At 41.3% G+C, this 21664-nt stretch overlaps 1 protein-coding gene across 3 annotated transcripts in view; it reads right to left on the reverse strand.

Annotated features, from left to right (window-relative positions):
• Window positions 1-21664, reverse strand: part of TBL1XR1 (TBL1X receptor 1) — a 148838-nt gene that overhangs the window by 6871 nt on the left and 120303 nt on the right. For all 3 annotated transcript variants that reach the window (XM_043997163.1, XM_043997164.1, XM_043997165.1), the window contains 12 exons: window positions 15921-16066; window positions 13085-13310; window positions 11864-11996; window positions 11529-11670; window positions 9597-9660; window positions 9393-9490; window positions 6399-6459; window positions 4055-4176; window positions 3807-3881; window positions 2391-2518; window positions 1398-1563; window positions 130-231 (listed from right to left, as the gene is read on the reverse strand). In XM_043997163.1, coding sequence (XP_043853098.1) covers window positions 130-231; window positions 1398-1563; window positions 2391-2518; window positions 3807-3881; window positions 4055-4176; window positions 6399-6459; window positions 9393-9490; window positions 9597-9660; window positions 11529-11670; window positions 11864-11996; window positions 13085-13310; window positions 15921-16066 — 1463 coding nt within the window. The remainder of the gene's footprint in view (window positions 1-129; window positions 232-1397; window positions 1564-2390; window positions 2519-3806; window positions 3882-4054; window positions 4177-6398; window positions 6460-9392; window positions 9491-9596; window positions 9661-11528; window positions 11671-11863; window positions 11997-13084; window positions 13311-15920; window positions 16067-21664) is intronic.

A 21664-nucleotide genomic window follows, 5' to 3' on the forward strand; every position in this document is an offset into this window, starting at 1 on the left:
CATTGTAGTGTCCCAGCCATGAAGACAACACAGCCTTTAAGAAAAAGCCAAAGATATATTTTAAAAGGATCCCTTCCTCCCCTGTGGGGCATGGAAGTCACCTCTTTGCAAACATTCTCTTATACTTACTGAACCATCTGATGCACTGGCTCCAACTTTGTCTCCTGCTGCATTCCAGCAAACCTCAAATATTCCACCTGTTCCCCTATAGCTATGAACTAGGGCACCAGTCTAAAAAGAGAGACCATAAAAAACCAATCACATTAATGATATCTATGAGCGCCATAAATGCATACTCGAAGGGGCACAAAGTTCCAGTATTTTGTTGCAGTCACAGTAATTAAGACAGCTGGAAACTGAGCACTCATAGCCTCAGCAAGTTACCTGAAATGCATTCATAGGAGCCTAAGAAAGAGCTCACGAACACATGCTGGCAATGAGCCCACACTGCTGTCCCCAGCTGCTGTTCTGAGGGGAACGCTACTCTGAGAGAGCAAAGGCCTGAGACAGGCTACAATCAGTGGCCTGGAAATGAATACAGGGCTGGGTAAAGCCATTTGGCCCTCCGGGATCTCAAATGAAGACCTGTGCTCTTGGAATGGAAGGGAACCCCACAGAGGCAGAATTGGGATTTGAATTCAGATCTTCTCCATTCAATGGAGTGCTCTTTCCACTATGCCTCTTAAGTTATCTGGAGTCTTGTAAGCTTCATTAGGTGGGCATGTGACAAAAGAGAATAAAGTAACTGAACAAAGGAAGAAAGAGTAAAAAGTGTAACAAGGGGAAAAAAACCTAAAAAGCACAAAGAAAATGTTCTTAATTCAAGTCAATGAGTTATTCTGAGACACCTTTCCCAGACACTCTCTTGCTGCAGAGGGTAATTACAAAGGAAGCTGTAGGGCCCCACATTAGACTGAAATCCTGGGCTTTCTGACTCCAAGTCCACCACATTTATTATATGCCAAGCATGGGAATGAAAAGAAAAGCCCCAAACACTTCCTGCTCTCAAGGAGTTTATCTTCTTTTAGGGGGACAATGCTTTCTGATGCATTCACTCATACCCAAAAATAGACTAGAAAAATGGGGTCCCAGAACGAAGGGCAAGACTCCTCATTGCTGGGCCACTGGTCTAATGGGGACTTTGAATCCTGCATTAAAACCAATGTGTTAGCAAACTTTTGCACAATGCCCAACGCTTTCAATTATTAAAAGGGAAAATTCACCAGCAATAGCCGAATCCCACACAACCACCAAGGTGTGTAGTGGCACTGTGTCTTCTTTCTATGAGCAGGTGCTGCCTCGTCTGTTACTGGAGAACAGAACTGTAGCTCTCACTGCTCTTCTTGTGGGCTGATCTCAAAGACAGGGCGCGCTTAGTGCAGGACCTGCACGCCTACCTGCGTATTCCAGATGTGCACACACTTGTCAAAGGAGCCGCTCGCCAGGTACCGGCCATCAGGACTGAAAGCCACACTGTACACAGGCTCTTGGTGTTTTGTCAAGGTGTGGATGCAGATGCCCCGGTCCACATCCCATAACCGAACAGTAGAATCAAAGGATGCACTGGAAGGGTGAGCAAGAGGAAGAGAGAAGGTTTCACCATCAAATAAAATGCCATTTCTCTTCCCTCCCCCCATGCCCAGCAAACACGTATCGTAGTGACAAGGGGAGATCAACGGGCAGCTGCCTTCTTGCAGCTCAGCTCCGGGAATGAGCAGCCTCCTTCTGCAGGACTCAAGAGAACAGCTAAGAGGCTCTCCAGAGAAAACAAACAACAAAACAGGGAAAGCACACTGGGCTCCCCTGAGGACTGGGAGCCCAGTGAGCCACCGAAGGCTGTGGTCTCCGCAGAGGCTGGGGGTGGGATTACAAACAACACCAATCCCAGAGAAGGGCCCCAAGGAATTAAACGGAGGCCAATCGTCCACAAAGTCAAGCACTGAATTCAGCAAATGCTGATGCTATTGAGAAAAGAAGGCCTCTATTTTCATAATGACTCAATATATCTTGAGAAATAAAACAGCATCCCTCAACTTAATAAGGATGCTCTCATAAAAGACATTCTGAAAATGGTGCTACTCTCAAAGTTTTCCTGCGTGGGAAGGCAAGTCCTGTACTGAGGTCTGCCTTTCCATTTCCTTATTACAGAATTTACAGCTGGAGTACACCTTAGAGAACGTGTAACCTAACACCCTCATTTTGCAGACTAAGAAACTGAGGAAGGAAGGTGAGCCAGCTCTCCTTGTGCCTCAAAATCCAAGCTGGGGCGCTGTCCTTGCAGACACAAAATGATCAGTTCAGGTCATTTCCGTGAAGTCAACACATTTGGGAAAAACAACAACTGAACAGCTACCACTAAAACCCCCGTTCTGCGGCTCATGAAATACTACCTGGCTAACATGAGGTTGGCGTTTGGATTGTTTGTTCCTGGTCCGGTTGGACTCCATTTGATGGTATAAATTTCTTTATTATGTGCTTGCAAATCATGGACACAACTCTCTTGTTTCATACTCCATATCTAAAAGAGAAAAAAAGATGAACCTCTTCCAGACTGTGAGAGAGATGCAGTAGAAAGGTCACCTAGTGGAACACCCTCACATCTTACACTTGAGAAAACCGGCCTAAGGCCCAACCGGCTCCACGTGGCTGTGTATGAGATACAAGGGCCATGCAGAAACATACTGTGAATGAGCACAGATGAAAAGATTCATCTCTGGGACTGGGAGCTGACCAAAGTCCTCCAGCTTTCTGGCTGGCTGGTGCCCAGACAACAGGAGAGCCCCTCCTGCATACCGGGGACCCACCTCTAGGTGCTGGTATGGAAGAAGGAGCTGAGCCACAATGGGCACCCCCAGAAGCTGGGCTGGGTGAAGCAAAGGGGAAAGCCCTCCTGCCCCACACCAGTCGGGCCTGAAGCCCTTTTTACTTGACTGCTTGTTGGACGTGGGACATTACTATTTCCCTTGCATCAAGAACCCAAGACCCTGCATCTTGAAGATCCTCAAGCACAATCGTTTCACTGCAAGCACAGGTCACTCATCACAGGCTGGCACAAAACCAGGCAGAGTCGCTGCTCCTTTCCTGTCTTTCAATAGATTTCTCAGCTTCTCCTGGCACAGAGGGTGGGGCAAAGAGCTCAGTTTTTATGGTGATTCTGTGTTTGCAGTCAGGATGAGGACGCTCCAAAGAGATTTCAGTCCAGTGATTTAGCCAGTCTGAGGACCACTCTGATATTAAAAATATCAACAACTTGGAGAAGCAGGGACTGAAAATGCCCTTCCTTAAAAGGTGAGTTTCTATATGGCTAGGAGTGACTTATAAAAGGTATAAAGAGATCACTAAGTAATGGTAAAGTTTTACCAGAGCAGCTTTTATCTTAGCCTATGTATTAAAATATTCTGACATTTGAGTGTTATATCTAGAAATCAAAAACATTAGCCATGCAGATCAACTCCTATGTTAGTGAAATGAAAATCTCAAGCTGTGCTATAATCAAGTCATCATTTACACACCATCATGTGCTTGAAAAGTCAAAGTCCCAAAGTAAAATAACTTCCAGGGAGACAGGAAGCCCCTTCTACTGAAAGGATGACTGCAATCAATAGCCTTTATACATAATATATTTTAGAAAGAGAAGTGCAAAAAAGATAAAAGACCAAAGACCAAACTATCTATGAGGAAAGTAGGCCCCAACAGTTAGAAATTCTCAAGTCTGAGAGCCTTTAATAATCTCCCTGTCCCATCCCTCCCTCCCACTCCACCCCCCCCCCCAAAGAAACAAAAATAAAAGCCTACATTTAAATTACCTTTAAAGTCATGTCATCAGAACAGGAGGCCAGAAGGTTACCAGTTGGGTCCCATTTGATAGCATTTACTTCATTCTAAAGGTAATTATTCATACTTAATTTTTCATCATATGCATGAAAAAAGTTCAATTCAATTCTTAACTTCCCCAAACAGTGACAGCCATGCATTTAAAAACATCCAACTTGTAAACACTAAGTTATGAAAGACCATGCCCAAATCCCATGAGGAAAGACAAAGGGTTTCTTACTGTGTGTCCCTGGAATGTTTTAATAGGCCTATCTTGTCCTAATTTACAGACATGAATGCACATATCGGTGCTGCAAGAGGCAAAGGTGTTGTTGCTCTGCCAATCCACGTCCAGTGCCGGTGCTGGGGAGCAAGGGGAAAGTATTATTGCACAGGTATGGTTCTTAAAACTAAAAATGCAACAAAAAAGCAAATTCCTCATTATTTATTTTACAATTTTTAAGGTGTTTAGAAAAGATGTTTCAAGGTGTCCAATAGCTGCTCTAAAGAATTACCTCCATTCAGTTTAGGCTTATCATCCATCTAGTACAGGTGGCACGTGACAGAGTCAATACCTTATTAGTCTAAATAAAAGGCAATTTTCTCTATGCTGAAATATGAGAAAAAGCTGTGATGAAGAGAGCCAGAGAGTTGGTTTCTGTTGGGCATCTATCAACGATGACTGTGAAAGTGAGCATTACCCATGATATAACAGCAGATCTTTTCCAAGAGGGAGACAGGACCAGGGCCTGTGGTCCAGGGGTACACACGGCAAAGTCGAGGAGAACTACAGAAAGAATCCTGCTTTATTCTGTGTATAGGAACACTGGGAAGGAGTGCTAAGGGAACTAGGAAGTGACAGGGAGGTAGAGAGGGTGGTAGTAATAGCAGTACTAATAATGGCAGTGGTGGTGGTGGTAGTGGTAGTGGTACTGCTGCTGGTCATAGTAGCACTAATAGCATAGTAATAATAATGACAATACTAACAACTCACATTTCTTTATCATTTAATGGCTTGCAAAGTGATTTATAAACATCATCTCATGTGAGGGATATGGATTATCATTCTCCTTTTACTAATGAGAAAACTGAGGTTCAGACACATAGAACACCTTGTCTAGGTTCACAGAGTGAGTCACCGTCTGCCTCAGGACTCCAAATCCCCAGGTCTGGCTTTGTTTACATCCTGGCCCAACACATCACGCTTTGGTCAGAACTATGTTAAACTGAATGGAGTGCTTTGTGTGTACTGGTCCTGTACATACCAGCACATAGTCTGTACCCCCAAAACATTTAGCAAACCAGCTGAATCATGCTGAAAATGCCGCAGGTGGCCTAAGGCTCCAGGCTTTGCCAAAGAAGCTGTGAGGATTGAGGCCTGGAGATGGAGAGCTGCCCTCAAGTGAATGCTGGAAACAACAGAGCACTAGGCCCAGGTTGTCATTATCTCCTCATCTGAAACTGTCACTGGCATGTAAAAAAATCTCCAAAACACAAGTTCTTCTCCTGAGGCATCAGGCAAGATTTCCTATCATCTGTTATTAGGACATGATAAACATCGGTAATGACTGCAGAGCAAAGGGCCCACCGCACACCTTGATTGTTAGTGGGGATTTGTATAACCTGAGTTCTATGGAGGAAAAGAAACCAACCAATAACATTTTCTACATTTCCCACTTCTTTGTGTTCACAGCAATGGAAAATCTGATGGGACTACTCAAGTACCCTAGAACTGGTGAGAACTTCCAACAAAAATGGCTATTAACTGTGTGTCACATATGAAATATCCAAGCGAGGTCGCATGAATAGACTGTCCATTTGGTTGGTATGCTCTAAGATAGCAAGAGTGAGTCACACTAAGACAGGCACAATGTCATAATTTCTAAGTGTGTGGATATTATGTGCTGAGTACCAGATATTCTTACAATGAATATATATTATATACTCATATATATTACATAATGAATATGTACATATGTACACATATAATACATGCACACACATTTTTTTAAACCACACACCTATTTAGGAACATATCTAAAAGGAAAAGTTTAGGCTGTTTGTCCTGGGCTAAAGTCTCTGTCTGCAATAAGAGATATGAAGACATGGTTGTAATAAGAATCATAAATAATGTTTTTCTTTCAAATCCAGAAGTAATCTGGTCATTGTCAACTCTTTATTATTATGTATGTTATTACTTCTATTTTCTTAAAATTGTTTACATTATAAAAATTCTTCTGGCATTATTTTCTTTTTCTTTCTTTCTTTCTTTTTTTTTTTTTGGCAGGGTAGTTGGGGTTAAGTGACTTGCCCAGGGTCACACAGCTAGTAAGTGTTAAGTGTCTGAGGCTGAATTTGAACTCAGGTCCTCCTGAATCCAGGGCCAGTGCTCTATCCACTGTGCCACCTAGCTGCCCCAGCATTATTTTCGATAAGCATTTCATGTAACAAAGAAGAAATAACCCTCTGAAATTCTAGGTTTGCGATTCTAAAATGCCAAACTGTTCATGTTCACAATGAATTTTAAAAAATAAAAAATAAAAGAGGATGAAAAGGTCCCTGTGATTTTGTAAAGGAAATCTTACCTGAATGAAAAGGGAACTGCTGCTTGGCTTCACCAGTATGTGCATCCCAGATGATCGTGGTCTATATTTTTTGTTTATTTTCAAAAAAAAAAAAAAAAAATTAATGGACCCACAAAATTGAAGTGAAAAACTGCTTATTTATGTCCCCTTTACAATCCACCAAACTTTATTCAAGTGATATAAAATAAGTACAAATGCTATTTTTAAACTTTTTATTGTAAACAATATCATCATTCCAAGCACTCTTGGAAAGAAGGCTAATATTTGGGAGCTCTTTTTTCTATGTAATTAGTAAGATTCAGATTCTTTACATCAATAGTCATGACACATACAGTGAGTTGCTAGGCTGCAATATTCCTGTTCTGAACTGCATGCTTCCAGTAGCAGGCCCTTCACCATATCTGACCCATCATCCCTACCACACCAAGCTTTCTCCCTGAAGCAATTGAGATGATCAAGTCTGAGGTGTATATCTGTTTTCAGAAACTAGGAATTGTTGAAAATCACCACTTCTCTAGGAAACCTTACAGAATCAAGCCTGAATGGACCTTTCTTTCCTCTTTCCCCTCTGCTGAGACCTCCCATTATACTGTGCTATCCCTTCTGAACTTCTGGATTCTTCTCAATCCATGTATTGCTAGGCTATGTATCGGAGTTGACTCTGTTACCTTCAATACTCTACAAGAAAAGAAGACCTTCTAGAGATACCTATTTCTTTCTGTATATACTGCTTCCCATTCACCCTCCCAATAGAACGTCAGCCTGTCAGAGGCAGGCAGGAACTGTTTTATCTTCATCTCTGTATACTCAGTACCTGGCCCAAAAGCCAGCACATAGTAGGCCCTTAAGAAAGGCTTGGTCATTTCTAATGATGAGCAGAATATTCTGTGCATAGTTTGTACTTAATAAAAACTTGCTGAATGAGCTTCACAAAAGGCAGACCTGAACAAACCTAAAAACCCCATGTCTTTAATACACTTCCTCAATATCTGAATTCACTCACACAACAGCATTTAAAACAAAAACAAAAAACCCTTCACTCTACAAATATTTGGACAGTAGAGGAAGGTGTCAACCAGATGATCTACAGAGATCTCAGGTATCTGCCCCCCCCCCCCCACTGCATTGTTCTAAGTTCTTGTAGAACCTACTTTTAAGTAGTCTGTAATATTTCAAGGTAGACACTTAAAACAGGACTAGATTAACAAAGGGTACTGCTACTTTGAGTAAAAACCCTTCTTTCCAAGGTGCTGTCCCAGGTGCTGAGGGAGAAGCAAGGAGGAAGAAAGAATCTGGAATCTGGTAGGGGAAATAAGGCCCATGGAATGATGGAAAGAAAGGAGGACCTAATAGCTGGTGCAAGATACAGTCATTGTGCTTTCCAGTTATCAAGCACTTTGTAGATACAAATGATCTCTCATGATCCAATCAAGAAGCAAAGCAGGCATTGTCCTCATTTGTAAAATAAGAAGAATGGAAGAATAAGGAGTGGAAGGGACTTGAGCCAGGGCTCACTACAATTACGTGACAGAGAATTTTAAACTGTGTCAACCTCAATAACATAAACCTAACAACTCAAAACTCAACCTATTTTCTATTGCTGTTTAGTGAAAGATATAATATAAAACAAATGACTTTTTAAAATATAAGGACAAACACTAAGATGCTTATGAAAATATCCTTTAGTTCCTGGTTAAAATAACATATGAGACAAATAATGAGACAAATGTTTTCCTTGATGTTGTGATTATTTCCCCCCCCCTTTGCATGATGAACTCAAGGTGAGAGAATTCTACCAATGCAAATCAGAAGTTCCTCTGGAGCTGCTGAGGTAAGTGAAAGGAGCCTGGGGTCACATGGTCAGTGTATGTCAGAGCAGGGGACCTGAATCCAGGTCTAACTCCAAAAGGAGCTCTCTCTTTACTGTGGCACATAGCCTCTTATTTTCACTTCATTACTCCAAATAAAAACAAAACTTTGAAATTAAGTCATCAAAGAAAAAAATAACCGGTGATAAGGATGAACCTAGCTCAGGCCAGGATTTCTTGAAAGCCCATTTTAATGAGGAGCTGAGTGGCCTGTGGAGGCCTGAGTCATGGAAGCTAATGTCAGCTCTTTCTTAAGGATCAGGATAATGCCTCTGGGCTTAACCCTCTTAGCCCTTCCATACCATACCACCTTTCCTTTATTTCTCACCCAGCACGGTGCCCAGAGCATCTAATCACTACTTCTACTTACTACATCATACCAACCTGCATCTTCTTACTGAATCCCCTCCCCCAGGAGAGGCTGAAAGCTCTTTGAAGGCATGGACTGGTTTTGTGCCTGGGACAGTGGCTGCCACAAGGGAGGTGTCTAATAAAAGCCTATTAAATTGAAGGAGCCTTTCCCTGTTGACCCCAGATTTAAAGGACCTAGCTTTCTCCTTTCACAGAACAATTCTCCCAAGTTTCCATCACTGCCTCCCCCACACTTGGGGGATAAGGAGAAAGTTAATTATAGGTTGAAACCATTGCAGACTAACTGGCCTTGCGGAAGCCAGAATACACTGAATCTACTATTGCATCAGAAAAGGGCTTAGTTACTTTTAACCACGGTACTGGCAAACAGCTGAGAAGCATGACCCCCAGAAGCCTTCCTCACAAGCACTCGGGGCCTTCTTTGTCCGTAGGGTCAGCCCACTGATATGTTTAAGAGAAGAAGTGTGACCTCCCCCCTGCTCACACTGCAACCAGAGTAAAATGTGGCCCTAGAGATGAAAGGGGAAGGATGCTCTGCATATTTCTGTGAGTGGGTCATTAAATGGGTGATTAAAAATATCTCCACCTATTCGTTAAGGCTGCATAAAATACTTGTGCTTCACAAATATAAATTGCTTTGTGTTCTAACCATTTATTATTTGTAACATCACTGGTAGAGTAGGGGAAAAAATCAACTTTCCCTAATCCTTGGTAGATATTAACTTTGGCAGAAGTTAATTTAATTTTCTCTTACCTTATCCACTCCTGCACTGAGGATGAAATTTCCTTTCTTGTTCCACTTTAATGCAAAAATAGGACCTTTATGTTGCCCCAAGGTGCTAGCAAGATTACCTGATGTTTAAGCAGACAAAAACATTTTAACTATTTGGAAGCGTGTAATGCACAACAGGAAAGATGAACAGAAAATAAAACTTGTTTGTTTGTTTGTTTTTTTTACCATCTTTAGTCCATATTCTGGCAAATCCATCATATGACCCAGTGGCGAGAAGTGTGCCTTCACTCTGTTAGAAAAATAGGATTTTTTTAAATTGCCAGAAACACAAATTTGTATGCACATTTTAAAAGAGACTGCTTACATGCTAAGATATTCAAATTAGTGCTTTATAAGATACACATATTTTATATTTATTTTTTTCTTCAGGTTGGGGGGGGGGTTGCCCTAACCTCCTGCCACACACACAAAGATGAAAGTTTTTTAAAAAGCACAAGTATGTAATGGCAAAAAGACAAAACTTCTGATGTGAACAATTCTGGATGTAGTAGAAAAAGAAAATTAAGCTTTTAATTCCATAACTGGTGAAAGGATGAAAACACCTCAAGATGAAAAGGAACAACAAACTTCTTTATTAGTTCTTTCCCACTCACTGCTATCTAAATCAGAAAGAATAAAAAACATGGAGAAAAAAAACAGGAAAAGCTAGCACTAATTTTATCACTACTGAAATAAATAAAACGAGATTTTAAGAGTGGGAGAACCGCAGGTGAGATCTCTTCTAGGCTCAGAGAGCTTAACTCTGCCCTCACAGGTGCAGCCCTTGAAGAAGAGAACCAGCCTGACATGGGAGATGAAACTCTGAAGCCATGCTGTGTCTTGGGGCACCATCCAATAACCTTGGGGAGAGAGAAGGAATCTAAACCACGTCTGTCAGTGGGCCCTTCTCAAAATTCCCATAAAGTACTGAGTGCATTGGAGCCCTCAAGAGATCATTCAGCTCTGAGCTCTGATCCAGGCATCCTATGTGTCTATCAATCAATACAATGAAATTAACACGAGGACAAAGCTAGAGCTGGAAGGAGGAAACTGGAACCCTGGACCATTAAGTGACCTGCTCAAGGTGTTCCCCGTAAAAAAGTGCAAGCTCAGACTAAATGGCAAACACTCTTCCCCATATGTTTCTGCTTGAAGTACCTTTCTCTAAATTAGATATTTATAGTCCCTTCCCTGACCTCCCCTCCCCCCCCACCCGCAGCCTGTACAAAGAAGGTAAAGTCTCTGATTCTTTGAGAAGATGTCTGTCCCTTTTGGGGTGGATGTAAATGTACAGTCAGAGATACACTTGATGATACTAGGCCCCAACCTGAGTTTGTGATGTTCTTGCATTTTTGAACAGTTAGTGGACTGCCTGGTAAAACGCTTCAGTGCCATATGCTAAAAGGTCATACTTTCTCTCTCTCTCTCTCTCTCTCTCTCTCTCTCTCTCTCTCTCTCTCTCTCTCTCTCCCCCTCCCTCCCTCCATCCCTACCCCACCCCCCAACTCCCAATCTGTTTTAAAGCAGATGTCAATGTGTTATCCCTAGAATGAGCTCATCAAGATGTTGAAGGAAAACCCAAGAAAGCAGCTGTGGAAAACTGGGGTTTGAGAAAAGATTGGACAGTCACATTGCTGAAGAAATGGTAGTCTGGGTATTCAGAGGGCAGCTCTAATCTGAACTCCCTTCTCCTCTCCTCCTGTGCCCCGGTTCTAAGGAAGACTGCTGGGGGGTACACAGCCTGTAGGGAGGAGTGGGCAGTGTGTGAAAATCTGTATGCTACAGACTTTCAATTCCTCCAGTTATCAACACAAGAGCCAGGAATCAACTGTTCAAAAATGGGGAATCAGATAAGGGAGTTCTTATTTTCCTATGAAAATTTTACCCTCTTGCTGTTCTAATTTGACAGAGCAAAGACTCCTTAGCATAAAGAAGGTAAGTCTGACCCTAACAAGGAGAATCAAAAAATGTCAAAGCTGGGCCTCCAAAGTCCACTCAGTTCATTTGACCTTTCATTTTACCAAGAAATTAGCCAAAGAAAGCCCTTGGGATTAGAGAACTGGGGTAATCTTGGGAAGTACTTTTAGAGTACATATGCGTGCGTGTGTGAGCACTTACATTCCAATCGAGGGAGGTCACATCTTTGTTGCTGGGCACGTCCTGTCCACCTTCCCTTATACAATGGCGGAGGACTAACTGGGTCGAGCCACTTGTGCTGTTCTCACTCAGATTCCATATTCTTGCTGTAGAGTCCCCAGATCTACAGATCGGGAAAAATGGTTTAGCATCCTCATCAAGTTACAGTGCAGCATTTACAAACTAAGAAGGACTGGAGGAAGAGTGAATAGCAAATATTTCATTCCAAAAGAGCCTAAACATGAAAACCTTAAATACTCCAAAAATTCCAGGGAAATATTTCCCCAAGCAACACGTTGGGGTTGTGAGACACATACCCTGAGGCTAGAAGGTCACTAACAGGATTCCAGGCACAGATGAATACTTCTGATTCATGACCCCGTAATACCACAGCTTTGCTTGGGGGGATTTCAACATCTCCATCCACCTCCATCATATCTGTATGGTTATCTGCAAGAGAATCAGTAGCAGAAAAATATGTTCAGAAAAAAGCTGTAAAAATCATGATTATAAGCGTTTTGACCTATCAATTAGCAATATGTACTCAAACCTGTTATTCCTGAAAAATCAAAGGTGAGGAATTCTGTGATATTCACTACTTTTTTTCATAAAATACATCACATATAACAAGTCTCCTTGATGGTAAAATTGGATTTTTGCTTTGTTTTGTCTTTATATTCCCAGTGCTTCACACATAGCAGGTACTTAATAAATAGTTGTTGGGTTGGGCAGGACTAAACACCAATGATAAGAGTATAATTACGTTGTTGGGCTTTGTTCAATCTGCTTTCTCAGGATATAGTGACAATTAATGGTGAATATTAACAATGAAAAACATTGGTCACGTTTAAAGGTAATTATACAATTTCAGTATTTCACACCCTGGAGTTGGACAAACTAGATGGAGCTAGGAGAGGGACAGGAACACTCCCCCCACATACACACACACATTGCTGACCAAACCAATGCACATCTCCTAAGTGAAATATAATCCACGACAAACAATACCATGCTTTGTTTCTGCCAGTAGGGGTTGCTGCTATATCATTCTTACAGTGAGCTGGGAGAAACAGCTGGGTTATATTTAGAGCTCCCTAAGGTGTTTTGGTTTGTTTTATTTTTTAACTTATTAATCAAAAGGGTGGGGGGGTGGGCTAAGAATTTTACAGGAAAGATAGTTTCCATCTTTTAACTAACCCAAAGTGATATGCCTTAACTGATGCCTTGTCATGATAATAAATGACTAGCTAATAAGCAAAGTAATGCCAAAAAACCAAGGCCCTTGCCCAAACTGCAGTGTACTCAGTCATGCGACAGTTAGTTTAGAAGCTGACAGGGGCAGTCCATGGGAAAGCATCTTCTGCCAGAATGAAGCCACCATCTGAGTACACTTCCAAATCTTTAAAAGGACTGAAAGAAGCATTGGTTTTATTATCTCTGGTTATGCTGACTGACCCACATAGGAATTTCACTCTCCACTGGATGCAATCTAAAACCCCCTGGGTTCTCCCTCAGCTTGTGCCCAGGTCTCGGCTTACTTGCTATACTATGGGCTCCATTTTCTTCTCCATTTGCAGTATTTTCTCCATTTTTTGCTGAACCCTGCTGATTGGTTGTGGCTGCGGCAGCGGCAGCGGCAGCTGCAGCCTGCTGTTGGGCAAGTTTATCTCTGTATGCTTGCTGTCTGGTTTGTACCACGTCGGGCATCACAGCATCAATCAGTGACAAAGACTCTATAGGTCGTCCATCAAACAAGGTACCGTCCTAAGTTTGAAAAGTCAGGGGGAAGAAAAAGATGACAGTATAAAGGATAAATTGTTCTTATACTGAGAACTTGTGAACATTTTAGAACTGAAAACAATCCCACGTGGACACTGATCTACCTTGTACCAAAGGACTCTGATCACGCTCTAGTGAGCACATGTCAGGGTTCCCAAGAGGAAGGAGAATGGAAGGAGGAAGGAAGGGAAGGAAAGACACCAAGCAATCAACCGGCCCATATGTATCAAGTGCCTGCTATGGGCCAGGCCACTGTGCTACGTAAGAAGCTTACAAGGACAAAAACTGAACAGTCCCTGCCCTCCAGGAACTTAACATTATTCTATAAAAACCCCGACTGACGAGGTTGAATTTCAGCTAAGTGCTTTTAGGGTGGCTTAGACATGGCTAAAAACTCAATGCCTGTTCCTAAAAGACGAGATTCAGGTGTCAATGTACAGATGCATGTTTTTCGGTGGATATCACAGAATTACAGCTGGAAGGAATCTCGGGGGCCAATGGGCCAAATCCCTTCATTCTAAAATGAAGAAATCAAGGCCCAGTGGGGTTAAGTGACTTACCCATGGTCACATACAAGAAGAGTTAAATGACAGATCTGGTAATCAAACGGGGGTCGTTTTCCAATTCCAAAGGCAGCACTCATTGCACTGTACCAATTTTTATTTTGATTCATTATAGTTTAGTGTTGAGTAAAATATAACAGGGAAAGCCAGGTGGCAAAGTGGATAAAATGCAAGCCATCCTCAGACACTTACTAGCTGTGTGACCCTGGGCAAGTCACTTAATCCTGTTTGCCTCAGTTTCCTCTCATCTGTAAAATGAGCTGGAGAAGGAAATGGCAAACCACTCTATTATCTTTGCCAAGAAAACCCCAAATCAGGTCATGAAGAGTCGAACACAACTGAGTAGCATTGACAACAAAAATACAATAATGGCATTTCAATAGAACTTTAAAAAAAAAAAGCTATAGACACACTGGAATGTTTTTTTTTTAAGTTCAGTCTGTTCAAAATAATCTTTTAAGACAATTCACTAAAAAAAAAAGACAATTCACTATAATGAGAGAATTTCATACTAGAAGTGCATTGTTTTATCTGGGTTCTAGCCTGGGTTCTGTAAATATGTTCTTTTTTTTTTTTAATCACTATTGTTTAAATATATTTGGTTTCCTTTGTAATCTCATATATTTTATCTTAGGCATTTAAAAACATGATTCTGGGAAGGGGCCATAGGCTTCCAAGTGTATCAAAGGGGGTCTATGTCCTGAAAAAAAGGTTGATCTAGCGAAATTCCATGATTTTACAGCCAAAGAAACTATTGCTTCAAATGGCTAAGAAGCTTTCCTAAGGTCAAATAGGATAGTTACAAGCAGATTAGAATCCTATTCTCTTGACTCCTAAACTCCAATTTTTTTTTTTTAGCTTAATGGCATTTTTTTATAAAGCTCGAAGCTTGAAGAGTTCATCCATTTCCTTTGAGGTTACATATGGATACCTGGGTTTGTTAACTGAGAATACTGGGGCACTATAAAGGCAAACCACTTTCTTAGAGGATTTTTCAGCTACAGAAATAAATTACAGCTAACACAACTTGACTCTTTTCAAGGTTAATTACTTAGTGAAATTCCCCTAATCTATGTATTAGAATGAACACTCTTGGCAGGAAACAATAATAAGAAAAAAATATGGTTGTCTTATTCTAAAAACATTTGGAGAAACAAAACTGAGTCAGAACTTCAAATCCAATCTCTGCAGTAACAAGCCCGCATCTAATTTCACAACACTCAGGTCCTATTCGGGAAATGCTCTTGCCAGAGAAGCCTGCAGAGTTAAAACAAGCCTATGTGTGAGACAGATGGGCAGAAGCATAAAAGAGAGCCTCTAACTAGGGGTCTATGGTTCTCTAGCAAATCCGCTGACCAGCAGTTTTAGTATTCCAGAAAGATTTCTCTTTTAGATGACTGGTCATTTTTTTTAAAAAATCAAAGTCTTATATAAATACAAAAAATCTTTTATAAAGGAGATCATTCAACAAATATATAGAAAGTAGCAATTAGGAGGACAAAACTGTGCTAGATTCTCTGCTTAAAATCCTCAACCCTCCCCTCACAGACCTTACAGTCCAAGAGAATAAGACACAAACACAAATGATAATACAGTTATCTAAGAACATTCGAGGGATATGAAACAAACTACTATGTGAGGTCTATGGGAAAATCAAGGAAGCAACATTTTATGGAGGAGGAAACAAGTGAATTTGGAAAGAATTCAATACGTAAAGGAGACAGTGAGAGAGGACTTTTAGACTTAGGAAAACAGTGTGACCCAACAAAGAGGCAGAAAAGTCCAGGGTAGTCTGGGCTCAGAATGTGTCCAGTCTGGCCAATGTGGACAACACACGGGAGGGGCCACATGAGGAAGGCCCTAAACATCTGCCTGGCATCTCCCAGTGAGCCTTCTATGGGCAATAGACCCCCCACCCCTCCAGAGAATAGTCGGCATCAGCATCCTCAATAAGGATGTAAAGTAAATCAATCAGATACTGGAATGATTTTTATATGGCACTTGAGTGGAATACAGAGAAAAGCAACCATACCTCATTAATACTGACTTCTGCCTCTACATACTGCAGGCCTTTCTGGATGATAGAAATCAGAGCAGCAGGTGGAACCAGGGCACCATTGATATTAGACTGGCTGATATGGCTTTCTATACCAAAGGTAAATGCTGAATGAGAAAACCCTAAAGACAAGAGGAAAGTCATAAGGATATATTTCCTGAGAAGCAAAATAATAAATGACAGGATGAAAAAATTTTATAACATTTTAAACAAACTATTGAGGTAAATAATAATTATAAAACTTCATGGCAAATCACATTCCTAACATTAATAATCCCAATCATGCCTCTCCCTGAGATTAATTTTTTTTTGATGAAGGATATTTAAAATGCCATTTAAATATGCTCATCTTCACAATTCTAGTCTCCATTCTCTTTAAAGGCTTTATTACCATTTTTTATATTTATATCATATGTAGTTACATATCTTCGCATTTTATATAAGCTGGAAGGTCTTAGAACTGGGAGGAGTTATATGCATCAATGAAAAGAGACAAGTCACAAAATTCTACTGCTTGAAGGGAACTGGCAAATGTCTATTACAAATGTTTCATTTTACAGATAAAGAAAACTGAGGCTTGGGGACCTTCACTGGCTTGCTAAATGTTCCACTGAGCTTATTATGTGGCATAGTAAAACATTTATATTTTATTCATATTAATTATAAAACCTATTTGGGATGATCAATCAGTGTTTATTTTTATACTAATTATGAAATAAAAAGTTTGCTAAGAACAACCTATTCACATAAAAAAGGAAATGCCATTTCTTAAGAAGGAAAACTGTTTTTAAGCTCTTAGAAATCATTCTGTATGCAAACTAAATGTTAAATAATAAATGTGTACATTACAAAATAAATCTTGTTTTATAAGATTATCTAGGATCTAAAAGTACAGTAAGAGAGCCCAAGTGAGCAGGGAAATTCTGGCTCTTTCCTTTCATCAGTGTTAAGAATCAGTCCCACTCAACATAGACTTACTGACTGCTTCTTGCCAAGGACTGTTGGGCTACTGTAGGTGGAAAACAATGATGAACAGGGCACAGCCCCTGCCAGCCCAGAGTGGGCAGGCCAGATTTAGACACAAATAACTACAATATAAAGCACAAGGAGAGAGCACCCTAAGAGATCACTTTACTTCTTTTTAAATGCAATTTAGACCTTCAGATCTCAGTACCTTTAATTACTTGTTTATTGGGCATTAAAAGGGCCTATCTGTACACATCTGAAACTAAAAACAGATAATTCAGTAAGAAGCCATGCTCTTGACACAAGCCAGATTGTCTTTATACTGCACTTTATGTAAGACATAGATTATTTTTAAATTACCAGTAAATATTTATCCTAATCACATGCAACCTTAAAATAATATATCTCTCACCTAAAGAATTACACTAGTGTTTGCAGGTAGCAGGCTCTTTTCTGTCTGGTCTGTCTCCATTTCTAAGTATACAAAGGAAGAATCCTACTGCCTTTATGTGTCACCAATGTTTACTAACAGTGCCAACTGATGCTAAATATATTTTAAATTAATTTCTTACGCAACACTTAGTCAGCAGGGTTTCACCTGTGTCTTGGTGCCATCTTTGACCTTCAGCACACTGCACTCCTTAAACAGTCCCCTCTCCCTTTCTGGACCCATACTGATAGAGATCAGGGCAAATTACAATGCTAAGAGCAGGCTTGTGGTTCATATTCTAACAGCCTGAGCGGGAACACAATGGCACGGAGAGGTGATTTCAGCTCAGCTCTTTTTTTTTCCTTCTCACAAGAATGGCTCAGAGGATCTTTGCAAAAAGGCAGCAACCCTCAAATGTTTTGGGGTAGACCCCTGCTTTTCATGCTCTCTAAGCCTTGAGATCTGTGCAGTGAGGAGGGAGAGGGGAGAGGAGTAAAGAACTAGCTCTTGGACAGAATAGAGGAAGGAGTTACTAATGTCAGTTGAAATTGCCTCTCCTCTGACACATCACCAAGAGAACAGTGGCAGTGAGCAGCTACCAGATTGAAATTTCAAGATGTTCTGTTAGGTGGTCATTTGGGAGGTTCCAGGAGGGGAGGGAATACAATACATTCTGTAGTCTTATGGAGTACCTTTTTTGGTCCCCCTGTATTTGGGGGGGGGGGGGGAGGATGAGGGTTAAGTGACTTGCCCAGGGTCACACAGCTAGTAAGTGTCAAGTATCTGAGGTCAGATTTGAACTCAGGTCCTCCTGAATCCAGGACCAGTGCTTTATCCACTGTGCCACCTAGCTGCCCCCCCCCTTTGTATTCTTAATGCATATAGGAGTGCCTATACATCAGTGGATGATATCAAACTACAATGATTCTCTTCTTATTTCAGTCCAGGGACTCAGAAGCAAGCAAGCCTCACAAGTAGCAAAAGGATACTTGAAGAATGACTCTAAGGTCCCACAGTTGTCAGGGCACATTCCTCTTGAGATTACTTTGTTTTCTGTGTCGACAGAAATGAAAACAGACTAGACGTGGGGGTGAATGAGGGTGAGGAGTCATGGATCAGAGTAAGGCTGTGATCCATGGTGACTAGAAGGTTGATGGTGTTCTTGACAGCAATGTGGAAGTTTATAAGTAGGATAGTTTGGGGAGAAAAGAGGAGTATGAGACATGCTGGATTTAAGACATCTCTGAAACATCCATTTTTAGTTTCAAATAGAGAACTGATGATGTAGGATTGAAGCTCAGAAGAGATACTAAAGCTGGATATATAGGTCTGGGAGACATTTGTAGAGATGACCACTGAATACATGGGAAGTGATAAGGTTATCAAGAGAGACAGTGCAAAAGAGAAAAGGTCATGACTGACTGCCCCATTCTCAACTTCCTTCTGATCTCTTCTGTGTATTTTCATAATGTACGGTTTTTCTTTTAACCCCTGCTTCTTAAAATCACTGACAGCCTTTGCTTCTTTGCTATTTATTCTCCCCTCTCCACCCCCAGTCCACCTCCCACTGTCCTTTCTTCCAGTGCTAAAGCTCCTTGACCTACTTACTGCATCAGATGCTGCTGACCATCTTCTCCAGATGTTGCCCATCCTCTCCAGGTCTTCCCAGCAAGGTGTTCTAATTTTAATTTCCCTGCTAGTGGTTTGACTGCTCCTTCCCAATCCTTCATGAAATTCCCCAACTGTGGCACTATCATGAGGGTCAGTGTCTGTCTCTCTGTCTCTGTCTCCCCACCCCTCCCATTGTCCCTTTGTCATTCTGTGGCAGATGACCCTGGTAGACATCTCAAACTCATCATGTCAAAGCAAATTATCTTTCCCTAACAACCCATTCATCTTCCAAAATTCCATATTTCTGCCAAGGATACCACCATGTTTCCAGTCTCCCAGATTTGTCACTTCAGCTCCTTCTCCCTCACTCCTTACACAACTGATCCATCACCAAATCTTGCTATATCTCTTTTCCCCCTTTCTTCTACTCATATAGCTACCAGCTTAGACCAGGCCCTTGTCACCTCTTGTTTAGAAAATTACAACAGCCTTCTAATTGGTTTTCCTGCCTCAGTCTCCCCTGATTCCAGTATAGGCTACACACATTTACCAAAATGATTTTCCTAGAGTGTAGAATCTCTTCATGTCACCAACTACACAAGCTTCAGTGGCTTACTATTATCTCTACGAACAAAGACTAACTCCTCTGTTTAGCTGGTCATATCCTCTTTCCAGACTCATTAGACATTCTTCCCCTTTCCCATACTCTGCTAATCCCATAAAATGGTCTTCCCTTTGTTCCTCATACAGGACACTCCATCTTCTGTGTCTGTGTGTGCCTTTGTCCTGGCTATTCCCCACGTCATCTCACCTCTACCTCAGAGTCCCTCTCTCTAAGACTCAATTCAAGCACAATCTGTTAATTAAAGCCTTTTCTGACCCTCCCAACGGCCACTGCCCTCTCTCCCAAACTCAGTTTTATTGACTGTCTTTATGTTTAATTCTGTACCTATTCTATGGATGTGTCTTCCCCACTAAAATGTAAATGGATTTGAGAATAATAATCATTTCATTCTTTATAGTTGAAGCCACAGTGCAAATCTGATGAATTTATTGGCTTGACTTTTCTCCCAATCTTGATTTAGTCTTATTAGTCCAACTTTCTGACTCTAATTGTCTTAATCTCACATTCTTTGTCAAACACCAATCCTTGACAATTTCTACTATCCACCCTCCTCCATTCAAAAATCAGTGACGTTGCTAAATGGTGCCAAAAGACACACCATACAACCACAATTGCTAGATTGTGGTGCTACCTATTCTCAATTGGGTCAAGAATGCTAAAAAGAAATCCTTTATTCTTCCCTACAGCAGCTCCAAAACCTCTTCCCAAGTGTTCCCTTTCCTTCCCTTGGAGAACTTTGCCTCCTACTTTAACTAAGAAAACAGACACACCCTTCTTCCTTGGAGCCCCCACTCCTACCCTACTTTACATCTCAAAATCCCTTTACACCATCCTTCTTCCCTATACTATCCTCCAGTATTACCATTTGTCTTTTTAACCCAGCAAGCAGTCTCCACAATCAAGCTCTCCTCCAGTTTTGACCATCGCCCTCTCCAAGGCTCCCCTCTCTTGCTGCCTATAAAAATGGTGAGCTCTTCTTCATCCTTACACTTTCACTTGCTCCTACCATTCCCTCATCGTGTATCTGCACTGCATCTCTCCTCTCTTTCACAGATAAATTCCTACAAAAAGCTATTTACTCACCTTGCATATATCTTCTCTTTTTCTTCTCGATCCCTTGCAATTTGGCAGCTAACATCACTCAACTGAAACTGCTTCAGTTACCAACCATCTCCTAATTGCCAAATCCAATATCCTTTTCTCAGATCTCATCCAATACACCACTGATCACTTCCTGTATTCCTTCTCTAGGTAGCTGCTCTCTTTTGGTCCTTCTACCTGTTGGATGGCACCCCTTATCAGTGTCCTTTTTGCCAAACTCTATGTGTATCACCCCAAGACTATGTCTTCTTTTTCTACTTGTTCTAAGTGGGCTCTCATTAGATCCTACAGGTTAAATGATCATTTCTCTACAAGTCCCAAATATATCTATCCCTTCCCTGTGGGATTCCTGAGCTTCAATCCTGCATCACCCCTGCCCAGTGGACATTTCCCTCTAGATATGTGGAAGCTATAAAACAGAACTCATTAACTAACTGCACATCCCCACTCCCCTCCCCAACCCAGCCGACTTCTGAAGCCCAGAGTCATCATCAACTCCCTTTTCTCCTTCCCCTGCCATAGCTAATAAGTTGCCAAGTCCTGTCAATTCTAATTCCACTCCAGCTCTCACATTTATCCCCTTCTCTAATTCAGGCCTTCACCACCTCCCAGGACTATTGCAGTAGCCTCCTAAAGTCCCTCCCCACAGAGCTCCCAAGGTCCTCTCTTGAAAGTACAAGGTTACAGTCACCCTCAAAATCCTCCAGGGGCCCTGCATTACCTTCAAGATCCAATACAAACCCTCTGCTCTTGACATTCTGTCTCCAGCCTACCTCTCTGTCTCACAACATATCACTGCCCTACTTGTTTCTTCTCATACACAATATCCTATTTTTTATCTTAGGACCACTGTGGAGGCTTCCCCATGCCTAAGATAGATCCTCACCCTCCCTCTGCCCCTGATCCCTAGGTTCACCATGTTTAAAAACCAAACTAACTCTACACAGCAGCAGCTCAAGTTTCTCTATTTCTGAAATATTCACGTTG

This window comes from Dromiciops gliroides, chromosome 3, assembly GCF_019393635.1.
Source record: "Dromiciops gliroides isolate mDroGli1 chromosome 3, mDroGli1.pri, whole genome shotgun sequence".
Taxonomy (NCBI): Eukaryota; Metazoa; Chordata; class Mammalia; order Microbiotheria; family Microbiotheriidae; genus Dromiciops; species Dromiciops gliroides.